General features: G+C 43.1%; 2 protein-coding genes across 2 annotated transcripts in view; both read right to left on the minus strand.

The window, feature by feature from the left end:
• lamb1a (laminin, beta 1a) overlaps window positions 1–10290 on the minus strand; it is a 34791-nt gene extending 24501 nt beyond the window's left edge. The window contains exons 1-4 of the mRNA XM_079223224.1: window positions 10241–10290; window positions 5117–5301; window positions 1018–1156; window positions 375–448 (exon numbers count right to left, since the gene is read on the minus strand). Of these exons, the coding sequence (XP_079079350.1) occupies window positions 375–448; window positions 1018–1156; window positions 5117–5301; window positions 10241–10271 (429 nt within the window). The 5' untranslated portion in view covers window positions 10272–10290. The remainder of the gene's footprint in view (window positions 1–374; window positions 449–1017; window positions 1157–5116; window positions 5302–10240) is intronic.
• Window positions 10291–11879: 1589 nt separating this feature from the next.
• Window positions 11880–14099, minus strand: part of lamb4 (laminin, beta 4) — a gene marked incomplete at its 5' end in the record, with an annotated part of 54200 nt that continues 51980 nt past the window's right edge. The window contains 2 exons of the mRNA XM_079223467.1: window positions 11880–13108; window positions 13218–13371. Coding sequence (XP_079079593.1) covers window positions 12969–13108; window positions 13218–13371 — 294 coding nt within the window. The 3' untranslated portion in view covers window positions 11880–12968. The remainder of the gene's footprint in view (window positions 13109–13217; window positions 13372–14099) is intronic.

A 14099-nucleotide genomic window follows, 5' to 3' on the forward strand; every position in this document is an offset into this window, starting at 1 on the left:
ATATATATTTAATTATCTGATTTAATTGATAATAATCTAGGATAGGAATATATAAGCATTATGCTTCTACCTATACCTTTTCAGTCTCTGTTTAGACTATTAAATTGTGGCTTTACTTATTGTATTGTAATGATTGATGAATAAAACACATACTACTACACACTACTGCATACTACGACACACTACTACTATCAGACCTGCAGCACTAACCAGTTTACTATGTGAGAGCTTTATCAGAGTGTAGAGTTCAGTTCAACCACAGAAGACATTAAACAACTGTCTTCTTTCTTTATGGTCTAAAAAGTACTAACAATTAGTAGTAAAGTCTTTGATTACCCAGAATCCCCTTCTGTGTTTATCTGTAGAGCGCTCACCTTGAAGGTCATAATGAGATGTGTGAAGTGAAACTCGGCCTCCAGGTTCAGCTGTAGAGTGACGTTCTCCAGACCTGCAAATAGATAATCAATAATCTATTGAAGTATACCGACACAGAACATTAGTACACTGATCAGTAACAAGCTCTACGTCAATATACACAGGAGACATGAATCCAGAGGCATTGATTTCCTTGAGCAGGCTCAATGTGACCATAATAAATAAGAGTAATAGTATTATAATATTAAATAGTATTGATCAAGCTGATTATACAATTAGAAGCACATCCTCCGTATCTATACACGATGTATACGCGTCCCGGCAGGTCATAGCCGTATTGCATTTCCTGTGCCTGAAGAAAGAAAACATCGGTAAAGTTACTGACGGATTTTTTATTAGCCCGTCGGTTCATTCCAGCCCACCGTAGACCTTAGCTCACCTGTAACATGGAACAAAGACATGTTCTGTTTGGACCAGCAGAGCAATACAAGTAAACATGACATCATCGGATCAGCCTGGACCTTCTAGTTCCTGGAACCTTCTGAACTAAAAGGAGCTAATTGCTTTTGACCAGATGAGCATTAACCTTCTGATCTGTAATCAGTCCGACTGACCTGACCTCTGACCTCAGGCTGTTCTCACCGTTCTCAGACTGCCACCAGGTCTTCAGTCTGTTGGGAGCGAACGTGGTGACAACGTTGTCGATGCGATGGCCGCTGGTCGGACTCGTCAGCACGTCGTACGGCAAAGAAGAGTCACACATGAAACACTTCTTCTCCTCCTGGTTCAGGGCAGACAAGACATATTACTTCTTCAATGGAATCATTATTTTCCTGTTTACTTTAATGATTATGATCAGATGTATTTATTCTTTCTTATTCTTATGCATTAGCAACACAAGTGTATTGACATTGAGCAAGAGAGAGTGATAGGCAGACCGAGGGGGAGGAAAGGGTTAACAATGAGGTGAATTCCTCAGATTCTTCTGTGGTCTCGGTCAGTGGAGATAAGAGGAAACCTTCTCACCACAGCTTCTTTGCTTTTGTAAAACCAACTGCTGATCTAGGATTAAGTTCTTAATATTGGCCATGTATGCATACGCATACAGGAATTTGCTCTCTTACATACACAGAAATAGACAACAAACAAAAACAAACATGGACAACAAAGTAGAACAGAGGTAAGTATAAACATTTAGCTACCGTGTACAAATATACATGTTTATATTTAAAAGAATATATGAATATAAAAACACACAATTTCCTTCATTTCACTGATATGCTGAGCGGTATGCATCCTGTAGTACTGAGCGGTATGCATCCTGTAGTACTGAGCAGTATGCATCCTATAGTACTGAGCTGTATGCATCCTGTAGTACTGAGCGGTATGCATCCTGTAGTACTGAGCAGTATGCATCCTATAGTACTGAGCGGTATGCATCCTGTAGTACTGAGTGGTATGCATCCTGTAGTACTGAACGGTATACATCTTGTAGTACTGAGCAGTATGCATCCTGTAGTACTGAGCAGTATGCATCCTATAGTACTGAGCGGTATGCATCCTGTAGTACTGAGTGGTATGCATCCTGTAGTACTGAACGGTATACATCCTGTAGTACTGAGCAGTATGCATCCTGTAGTACTGAGCAGTATGCATCCTATAGTACTGAGTGGTATGCATCCTGTAGTACTGAGCAGTATGCATCCTATAGTACTGAGCGGTATGCATCCTGTAGTACTGAGTGGTATGCATCCTGTAGTACTGAGTGGTATACATCCTGTAGTACTGAGCAGTATGCATCCTGTAGTACTGAGTGGTATGCATCCTGTAGTACTGAGCAGTATGCATCCTATAGTACTGAGCGGTATGCATCCTGTAGTACTGAGTGGTATGCATCCTATAGTACTGAGTGGTATGCATCCTGTAGTACTGAGCAGTATGCATCCTATAGTACTGAGCGGTATGCATCCTGTAGTACTGAGTGGTATGCATCCTGTAGTACTGAGTGGTATACATCCTGTAGTACTGAGCAGTATGCATCCTGTAGTTCTGAGCAGTATGCATCCTATAGTACTGAGTGGTATGCATCCTGTAGTACTGAGCAGTATGCATCCTATAGTACTGAGTGGTATGCATCCTGTAGTACTGAGTGGTATACATCCTATAGTACTGAGTGGTATGCATCCTGTAGTACTGAGCAGTATGCATCCTATAGTACTGAGTGGTATGCATCCTGTAGTACAGTGTATCAGTGGTCCAGTGTGTTTTTGTTTCTGCTGCTACATTTAATATGCTGTCTGTATTTGGGCAGCTATTTGCTGAGGTTAAAGTCCCTTAAGAACCCCGAGCAGGGAGTCTGGGTGTTGGTGCTCTGTGTCAGTGATCTGCTTAGCCAGGTGTTGGAGCTCCTCACTAACAGGCCTGATGTGGGATGTAAACACGGCCAGAATGAATGAAGAGAACTCCTGCGGTGAATAAAAAGGTTTACAGTCCATGAAGAGGGTTTCTAAGTGAGGGCTGCATGATCTCTTCAACTCTGTGACATCTGCACACCAACCCTCGAGAATGTAAAGCAGGTTCCGCCTCCTCTGGTTGATCCCGATAGAGCCGCAGTGTTCACCCAGCCAGGTTTCAGTGAAACAAGGGCGTGTTTGCTCTGTTGAGGAGCAGCAGTTCATCCATCTAGTGGGACTGATTGAGTTTAAATCCTCAAACTAAATCTCTGTAGAACTTTCCGGTTCAATGACAAAGTTTGACCTGTGGACTGATGTTTAAAAGTTCCTCCCTGCTGAATATGATCAGAGAAGGAGAGCTGGAGCAGAGCGGAGCCAGTTATTATATTTAATAAACTGTGTCAGATACAGTTTATTAAATATAATAGTCGCTCCCTACAGTTAATATTAGCGTTCAGACTCTGTAGGAGTAAAGTTATTGTGTTTTATTAACATGATGAGGTCACAGACAGAAAGCTAAGTTTCCTCCTGCTGTCGAGCTCTGAGCTCTGGAATCAGTTTCCCAGAGATGAAACCAGTGTGTGATGGTTCCACTGGAACCGGAAGCTCTGTGGTCAAGACAAGAGAACTAAACTCGGATTCCACAGTCACGGCTTCACACTGAGCATGCTCAGTTTACACAGAAACATCTGGACAAACATCTGTGTGCTGTCGCAGCTCAGTGTTCCCTTCTAGGGAGGTAGTTTACACAGGAAACACTGCAGACTGTCTCTCTCTCTCTCTCTCTCTCTCTCTCTCTCTCTCTCTCTCTCTCTCTCTCTCACACACACACACACACACACACACTTTAACTAAACACACTGACTGTCCAATCAAAGTTAAGAAGAAACAAAAACACTGTCGGGGTTAGTCATCATGTGTGTGTGTGTGTGTGTGTGTGTGTGTGTGTGTGTGTGTAAGCGGTTATTCAAAGGTTTCTTAAGGAATAACATCTTCTCTCTGAATGATCAGCTAGTCTTATGCCGTGTTCACACCAAAACAGTTGCGAAATATTCGCGCGTCCAGATTTCATGTTTAGTCAATGCACAGACGCGTTAGGTTGCGAAAAAGCGGATTTTTCGCCGGGCGTCGCGATAGAGGCGAAACAGTGTTGCGAATATTCGCAACTCCGCTTTTCCGCTTTTTCGCCGGCGTTCAAATATTTCAACTCCAGCAAATAATTCGCATGACGCGGAGTTGCAAAAGCCAATCAGCGTTGAGAAGCTCCGCCCGGCATCACTGCCGTTACTGAATGAAACTGCTGGTCCTGAAGGAGCGCTGGAAGCGGCTTCACTCAGACACTCGTCCTGGAGGAGGAGCTGTGTGCGACTACGGATAATATTATGAACCCAGACACGGGGCGGTTGATGTTCCGACGTGTGTGGGACTTCCTCAACAAGTATAAAGCAGAACTAGTGGTTATTTACCTGGTGGATGAAGGAAATAGTAAATGTTTTCAAGACACAGAGATAAGCCCCTCCCCTTTTCCCCAGCGATGGTTGCGAAAAAACGGATTAACCACATAGCGAATTTTATACCTGCGGCGCGATATAGGCGAAGTGGCGTTGCGAAAATTCGCAACTGTTTTGGTGTGAACACGGCATTAGGCTTCTGAAAGTCTCCAATGATGTGTTGAGCAGAGTGTTAATGTGTTGTTGTTTACCTGCATGTTGTGTTGTTAATGCGTTGTTGTTTACCTGCATGTTGTGTTGTTAATGCGTTGTTGTTTACCTGCATGTTGTGTTGTTAATGCGTTGTTGTTTACCTGCATGTTGTGTTGTTAATGCGTTGTTGTTTACCTGCATGTTTGTGTTGTTAATGTGTTGTTGTTTACCTGCAAGTTGTGTTGTTAATGCGTTGTTGTTTACCTGCATGTTTGTGTTGTTAATGTGTTGTTGTTTACCTACAAGTTGTGTTGTTAATGTGTTGTTGTTTACCTGCATGTTTGTGTTGTTAATGTGTTGTTGTTTACCTGCATGTTTGTGTTGTTAATGTGTTGTTGTTTACCTGCATGTTTGTGTTGTTAATGTGTTGTTGTTTACCTGCATGTTTGTGTTGTTAATGTGTTGTTGTTTACCTGCATGTTTGTGTTGTTAATGTGTTGTTGTTTACCTGCAGGTTGTGTTGTTAATGCGTTGTTGTTTACCTGCATGTTTGTGTTGTTAATGTGTTGTTGTTTACCTGCATGTTGTGTTGTTAATGCGTTGTTGTTTACCTGAATGTTGTGTTGTTAATGCGTTGTTGTTTACCTGCAGGTGGCTGACGATGCAGAACGGTTCGGGTCGGTTGCTTCCACAGGTGGAAGTGGATGACAGTTGGTGGGCTCGGCCAATCAGAAGGTCTCCTGTTGCCGGGTAACAGCTGCCCTCTGTGCACACGTCACTGAACTCCGGGAGGCCGCCGTCATCCTGAGCGTAGATGAATACCTGCAGGACTGAGAGCAGAGGTTCTGGTGAACGTGGTTCATGTGGTCCAGGCAGTGGCGGGCCGGGGACTTGGTACCTACGCCTGCTCTGTATGTTTAGTTTTACAGCTGGTCAATGAGAAAATAAGCTAATAGGGAAAAATAGTTATAATACATGTAGTGTATTTGTGAAAAACAATTACATTATAAAATAGATATAACTTTTAATTATATAAATAAATAAAAAATGTAGTGGTTTAGGTGATTTACGTGGTTTAGGTCAGTGATTATAGAGAAGTATTTCAAAAGAAAACATGAAGACTAAAGTGCTGCTGAACACCCAAACGTCTAAATGTTTGTGAAGTATAATCCTGACTTCACGAAGTAGGGCTTTGTGAACGGAGGTAACGAGGCGGAGCCCTGAGCCTGTGTGTGAGCTAACGCTAGCTAACGCCAGCTAACACTAGCCTTGCTAGCTAACGCAGCACTAAAGGCTTCACAGCTAAAGCGATATCTAGAGACCAAACATCCAACGCTCGTGGGAAAGCCGGTGGGATGTTTCCAGATAAAGGACGATGTACAGATGCAGAAAGGTCTGTCTGTCACTGACGGGCAACTCCACATGTGCTGTGAAAGCCAGCTGTCACAGATATGAAGAGCAACTTCTGGTTCTGAAACATGAAGCCTGCTGAAGCATATCATTCACATCATAAAGCTATCTTTTAATTTGCACTTTATTTAAATGTTATTTACAGTTTATTTAATTTGAAAATTATTATTTTGAATTGTGTGCCCAATAATTATAAACACACAGCACAGATATTCTCCTAAGAAAGTAAAAACCTTACTTTTACTGTCTTAAATATTCAGGTTTGAGGTTTTTCGAACATTGTGGATTATCCAAGAGCACTCCATCCATTATCAGCCGCTTATCCGGGGTTGGGTCGCGGTGGCAGCAGGTTCAGCAGGCCGACCCAGGCTTCCCTCTCACCCGCAACACTTTCCAGCTCATTCTGGGGGATCCCGAGGCGTTCCAAGGCCAGCCGGGAGATATAATCCCTCCAGCGTGTCCTCGGTCTTCCCCGGGGTCTCCTACCAGTTGGACGTGCCTGGAAAACCTCTAATGGGAGGCGTCCAGGAGGCATCCTGACTAGATGCTGAACCACCTCAGCTGACTCCTTTCGACACGAAGGAGCAGCGACTCGACTCCAAGCTCCCCCCAAGAGCACTGTAGTAGTTAAATAATATAACAAACTACTTTCCTAATAATTGTGCAGTGTATTTATTTTATTACCACATTATGTATTTGTCAAATTTCAATTTTTTCTCTTATTTTTTTTTTTTAGAAAAATCAAATAGTTAGTTATTTTTGTGTTAATACGCCTGACTTGAGCCTTTAAATGAGTTATTGTATTAACTTGATTTGTTCCATGACTTGATGTCCGTGCAGGTTTACATACACATGATCAATAAATGTCTTGGTGATGATCACATTGCATCAGGTCATTTATTTGACAAGGTTTATGCTTGTTGAACTGTCGGTAGATTTGATTTAGTTATTGAATACAAATCAAACCAAGAGTCTGATCAATTAGTTAATAAACCAATACAGTGTTAATATTTGAATGGGCCCCGAGGTAAAAAAAAGGTTAAGGGTTAGGGTTAGGGGTGGTTTAGGTGGTTCACATGGTTTAGATGGTCCAGGTGGTTTCGGTGGTCCAGGTGGTTTAGGTGGTCCAGGTGGTTTAGGTGGTTTAGGTGGTTCACATGGTTTAGGTGGTTCAGGTGGTTTAGGTGGTTCACATGGTTTAGGTGGTCCAGGTGGTTTAGGTGGTCCAGGTGGTTCATGTGGTTTAGGTGGTTCACATGGTTTAGGTGGTTCACATGGTTTAGGTGGTCCAGGTGGTTTAGGTGGTTTAGGTGGTTTAGGTGGTCCAGGTGTTTTAGGTGTTTTAGGTGGTTCAGGTGGTTTAGGTGGTTCACATGGTTTAGGTGGTCCAGGTGGTTCATGTGGTTTAGGTGGTTCAGGTGGTTTAGGTGGTTCACATGGTTTAGGTGGTCCAGGTGGTTTAGGTGGTCCAGGTGGTTTAGGTGGTTTAGGTGGTTTAGGTGGTTTAGGTGGTTCATGTGGTTTAGGTGGTTCAGGTGGTTTAGGTGGTTCAGGTGGTTTAGGTGGTTCATGTGGATTAGGTGGTTCAGGTGGTTTAGGTGGTTCATGTGGATTCGGTGGTTCAGGTGGTTTAGGTGGTTCATGTGGTCCAGGTGGTTTAGGTGGTTCAGGTGGTTTAGGTGGTTCAGGTGGTTCATGTGGTTTCGGTGGTTCATGTGGTTCATGTGGTCCAGGTGGTTTAGGTGGTCCAGGTGGTTCAGGTGGTTCAGGTGGTTCAGGTGGTTTAGGTAGTTCAGGTGGTTCAGGTGGTTCAGGTGGTTCAGGTGGTTTAGGTGGTCCAGGTGGTTTAGGTAGTTCAGGTGGTTCAGGTGGTCCAGGTGGTTTAGGTGGTCCAGGTGGTTTAGGTGGTTCAGGTGGTTTAGGTAGTTCAGGTGGTCCAGGTGGTTCAGGTGGTCCAGGTGGTCCAGGTGGTTTAGGTGGTTCAGGTGGTTCAGGTGGTCCAGGTGGTTTAGGTGGTTCAGGTGGTCCAGGTGGTTTAGGTGGTCCAGGTGGTTTAGGTGGTCCAGGTGGTCCAGGTGGTCCAGGTGGTTTAGGTGGTTCAGGTGGTTCAGGTGGTCCAGGTGGTTTAGGTGATTCAGGTGGTTTAGGTGGTTCAGGTGGTTCATGTGGTTTAGGTGGTTCAGGTGGTTTAGGTGGTTCAGGTGGTTTAGGTGGTTCATGTGGATTAGGTGGTTCGGGTGGTTTAGGTGGTTCAGGTGGTTTAGGTGGTTCATGTGGATTAGGTGGTTCAGGTGGTTTAGGTGGTTCATGTGGATTCGGTGGTTCAGGTGGTTTAGGTGGTTCATGTGGTCCAGGTGGTTTAGGTGGTTCAGGTGGTTTAGGTGGTTCAGGTGGTTCATGTGGTTTCGGTGGTTCATGTGGTTCATGTGGTCCAGGTCGTTTAGGTGGTCCAGGTGGTTCAGGTGGTTCAGGTGGTTCAGGTGGTTTAGGTAGTTCAGGTGGTTCAGGTGGTTCAGGTGGTTCAGGTGGTTTAGGTGGTCCAGGTGGTTTAGGTAGTTCAGGTGGTTCAGGTGGTCCAGGTGGTTTAGGTGGTCCAGGTGGTTTAGGTGGTTAAGGTGGTTTAGGTAGTTCAGGTGGTCCAGGTGGTTCAGGTGGTCCAGGTGGTCCAGGTGGTTTAGGTGGTTCAGGTGGTTCAGGTGGTCCAGGTGGTTTAGGTGGTTCAGGTGGTTCAGGTGGTTTAGGTGGTCCAGGTGGTTTAGGTAGTTCAGGTGGTTCAGGTGGTCCAGGTGGTTTAGGTGGTCCAGGTGGTTTAGGTGGTTCAGGTGGTTTAGGTAGTTCAGGTGGTCCAGGTGGTTCAGGTGGTCCAGGTGGTCCAGGTGGTTTAGGTGGTTCAGGTGGTCCAGGTGGTTTAGGTGGTCCAGGTGGTTTAGGTGGTTCAGGTGGTTTAGGTAGTTCAGGTGGTCCAGGTGGTTCAGGTGGTCCAGGTGGTCCAGGTGGTTTAGGTGGTTCAGGTGGTTTAGGTGGTTTAGGTGGTCCAGGTGGTTTAGGTGGTTCAGGTGGTTTAGGTAGTTCAGGTGGTCCAGGTGGTTCAGGTGGTCCAGGTGGTCCAGGTGGTTTAGGTGGTTCAGGTGGTCCAGGTGGTTTAGGTGGTCCAGGTGGTTTAGGTGGTTCAGGTGGTTTAGGTAGTTCAGGTGGTCCAGGTGGTTCAGGTGGTCCAGGTGGTCCAGGTGGTTTAGGTGGTTCAGGTGGTTTAGGTGGTTTAGGTGGTTCAGGTGGTTTAGGTAGTTCAGGTGGTCCAGGTGGTTCAGGTGGTCCAGGTGGTTTAGGTGGTTCAGGTGGTTCAGGTGGTTTAGGTGGTTCAGGTGGTTTAGGTGGACTCTTTATTAGGCTCCAAGCGACTGACATATTCAAATTCTAAGGATCTTTATTTGTTATTCTTCTGATTTTTAATTTTGTACATTGGGTGCATTTTTGGGGTACTTGCCCCACTCGAAAACTCACAAAATTTGGCACACTTGTCAGGCTTGGTGAAAATAGCCATCTGATATAGGCGTGATATATATATATATATATATATATATATATATATATATATTGTAATGGCTCTCTAGCCCCCCTAGAACTTGGACCAGCGACGCCCCTCACCCAGAATATCTGATTTAAACACTAGGGGGCGCTATAGCAATTTGGCCATTTAGTCCTTTTTTGTCGTTTTCCCAATAATTCCCCAGAAGGAGGAAATGAAGAGTTTGAATATAAAACAATTACCATATTCATATAATGTTCAAAGGGGCTTTCTGATTGGCTGCTGGTTGACATGAATGACGAAATATAATTGGTTTGATGTTTGCATTTGTTTGAAATAATAAATATTGACTATGAGGAACTAATGATGAAGATCCAGTTTAACAGACGAGTGGCCATGGGGGAGGGGCTTAGTGACACCATCAGTGACGTAGCTCGTTTACATACAGGTCCTGGGTCAGATTCTTATTGATCTCTGATCAGATCTCATCACAGAAATTATCAACATCTGATCCAAATCAATTTTTCATTTCTTTTGTTTATTATTATGAAAATCATTTTAAATACACAATTATAAAGTATCAAGTAAAATATTAAAGCAAGATGATTATTACGTTATCATTTAAGTAATAAAGTATATAAGTATTTAATCATTTAAGTAATAAAGTATTGAAGCATTGCATTATTTAAGTAATAAAGTATTTCAATATTGAAGTATTTCATTATTTAAGTAATAACGCATTTCATTATTTAAGTAACAAAGTATTTTCAGTATTTAATTATTAAAGTATTTAATTATTATTAAAGCCTTTAGAGGTTTTCAGGTAAACTCACCGAGCAGCACCAACAGCTGGAGGACCCACATGCTCTCTGGTCTGGTCTCGATCTGGTCTCGATGTAAAAAAATAAAAATAATAAAAAGAAATCTGGAAATCCGACAAAACTTCAAACCAAACGAAACCTCCAAGTCGCCCAACTCTCCAGACCTGTATCTCTCTCCAGACCTGTATCTCTCTCCAGACCTGTATCTCTCTCTAGACCTGTATCTCTCTCCAGACCTGTATCTCTCTCCAGACCTGTATCTCTCTCTAGACCTGTATCTCTCTCCAGACCTGTATCTCTCTCCAGACCTGTATCTCTCTCCAGACCTGTATCTCTCTCCAGACCTGTATCTCTCTCCAGACCTGTATCTCTCTCCAGACCTGTATCCCTCTGCAGACTCCTAAACCCCGGGGAGCGTCAGACCTCCTCCGCCTCAGACTCTCAGACCTGTTGTGGCTCCGCCTCTGATTTCACCGGTACGACACCTCAGGACGGGACTTCCGGGATGACTTTCAGAATAAAGCTGCAGCAGGTTTGTCTAGAGTAGACCTGCTGTTTAAATAAGAGAACACATAGGAAGTAAATATTAATAATAATAATGAACCCAATGAAATTAGGTTACAAAACAAAACAAAGTTAAATATGTGAAACATAAATGAAGTATTTGCTTCTGATTGGGATCTTTTAATCAGTGGCTTTTATTCTGAAAATCAATAACTGTCGCTCTCTTGGTCCTTGATCAAGACTTCACGGCCCATGTGGACCCTCCAGGTTCTAGGGTCCTGCTGGTCTCGGTCTCTTTGTTTGGTCTCTGTCTGTCTGTCACATGTTACACTATCACATCATTATATTAGTTATATATTATTATTATTATTATTATTATTATTATTCAGTGTTCTCATCGGTCACGGTGTTCTCTTGGTATCATTAAATGATGGTTCTTCTTCTGTAGTTCCGAGGTGACACTCTTCCCCCCCCAGGACTCTACAGACAAAAGACATTCCTGAGCCTCCCCCAACACACACACACACACACACACACACACACACACACACACACACACACACACACACACACAGTTAGACCTCACCTGCAATAACAAAGCAGCAGGAGGTGGGTGTGTGTTTTGGGGGAAGGGCGTTTTGGGTCCGACCCCCCACCTGAACATCTGAAGACTCATTCAGGACCGCATGCCCTGTTGCATCGTGGGTAATGACTGTGAACGTGTGGTGGCCTGCAGAGCTGAGCTCTCAGCCAGTAAGAGATCGGCTGATCTGTCTGATGACATACATTAACAAATGAATGGAAACAACACACACACACACACACACACACACACACACACACACACACGCACACACACACACACACACACACACACACACACACACACACACACACACACACACACATCTCTGCATTTAACCCATCCAACGAGAATATACTCAATTCTGTTCAATTTGTAGAGCTCAAAATCTCAAATTCTCCATAACCTCAGAGACTATGCATGTAACATCAATTAAATGAAAAAACCTTTCACACATTTCTTTTTAATGAATAAATGTCAACTGCACAACTTTGAGAAATTAGAGTTAGAAAATAAAGAAAATTAATCCAAGTTTTGTTTTGTATATTTAGATTTAATGTGAAGCATCATTAAAGCAATTAGTAATTACAGTAAATCTAAATTAAAACAAAAATGTTTTAAGACAGAAGTGACTAACATATGGGTAAGGACCTCCAAATAGGTTACATTGTGTATATCCTAAATTATAGTACATAATAAGTACATGATGAAGTGTCAATACAATTTATATAGAAAAACAATCTCTTAAAGGTTCTCATGTCTGAAACTTTGGAAGTACTGGTTTGTGAACCTGTATTTATAAAGACCTGTGTTTTAGTACGTAGTACTCAGTAGTATTTATGGGGTGCAGTATTACAGTATGTAGTACTCAGTAGTATTTATGGAGTGCAGTATTACAGTATCAAGTACTCATTAGTATTAATGGGGTGCTGTATTACAGTATGTAGTACTCAGTAGCATTCATTGGGTTCTGTATTACAGTATGTAGTACTCAGTAGCATTCATGGGGTGCTGTATTACAGTATGTAGTACTCAGTAGTATTTATGGAGTGCAGTATTACAGTATGAAGTACTCAGTAGTATTAATGGGGTGCTGTATTACAGTATGTAGTACTCAGTAGCATTCATGGGGTGCTGTATTACAGTATGTAGTACTCAGTAATATTCATGGGGTGCTGTATTACAGTATGTAGTACTCAGTAGTATTCATGGGGCTCAGTAGCATTCATGGGGTGCTGTATTACAGTATGTAGTACTCAGTAGTATTTATGGAGTGCAGTATTACAGTATGAAGTACTCAGTAGTATTAATGGGGTGCTGTATTACAGTATGTAGTACTCAGTAGCATTCATGGGGTGCTGTATTACAGTATGTAGTACTCAGTAATATTCATGGGGTGCTGTATTACAGTATGTAGTACTCAGTAATATTCATGGGGTGCTGTATTACAGTATGTAGTACTCAGTAGTATTCATGGGGTGCTGTATTACAGTATGTAGTACTCAGTAGTATTCATGGGGCTCAGTAGCATTCATGGGGTGCTGTATTACAGTATGTAGTACTCAGCAGTATTTATGGATTGCAGTATTACAGTATGAAGTACTCAGTAGTATTCATGGGGTGCTGTATTACAGTATGTAGTATTCAGTAGTATTATGAGGTACAGCTGACGTATCTTTCGGCCCGTTTGGAGATTTCCCGTCGAAGTGAATCCACAGTTTCTAACAACTTGGAGACCTCAGCGGCTTTGTCCTCTTTGTTCTTGATCAGCTGCTGGATCTTCTCCTCCAGATCTGACAACACACAGTACATTTATGACACTGGAATACAACAGTAGTACTCATGTTTCTGCTCAATGTATTTGTTATGATGTCACAATACAAGTCAAAGTACTAATAATACCTTGCAGCTGTTGGAGTTTGTCCTTCACCTGCTCCTTTACTTCCTCAGTCTCCTCTATCATCTTCCTCAGTCGTTCTCCAGCTTCATCTCCAACCAGCTGATTGGACCGTTTCTGGTTCAAAAGCTCAAACTGCTTCATCGCATCACGCAGTTCCTGTTGCACAAAGCAGGTGGTAAGATTCTACAGAAAGGGCACTACGTTCTCAATCTGTACCGCATACTGCATACTGAATACTACGTTCTCAATCTGTACCGCATACTGCATACTGAATACTACGTTCTCAATCTGTACCGCATACTGAATACTACGTTTTCAATCTGTATCGCATACTGAATACTATGTACTCAAACAGTATGTACTGCATACTGCATATGTAGTGCATACTGAATACTACATTCTCAATCTGTACTGGATATTGCATACTGAATACTGTATAATACTGGGTCACCTCCCTGCACCTACGGGTTGCGGGGAGTAAGGCTTTGACTGTTGTTTGTGCTTATGCACCAAACAGTTCGGAGTATCCGAATACTCCGAACTGCCTTCTTGGAGTCGGTGGCGACGCCATAGTTCTCCTGGGAGACTTCAACGCTCATGTTGGCAATGACAGAGAAACCTGGAGGGGGGTGATTGGGAGGAACCCGAGCGGTGTTTTGTTATTGGACTTCTGTGCTAGCCACGGTTTGTCCATAACAAACACCATGTTCGAACATAAAAAGGCTCATAAGTGGACCTGGTATCAGAACAACTTAGGCTGGAGATCAATGATGGACTTTGTAGTCGTATCAACTGATCTGCGGCCGTATGTCTTGGACACTCGGGTGAAGAGAGGAGCAGAGCTGTCAGCTGATCACCACCTGGTGGTGAGCTGGATCAGATGG

Source organism: Taurulus bubalis (genome assembly GCF_910589615.1).
Source record: "Taurulus bubalis genome assembly, chromosome: 9".
Lineage (NCBI taxonomy): Eukaryota > Metazoa > Chordata > Actinopteri > Perciformes > Cottidae > Taurulus > Taurulus bubalis.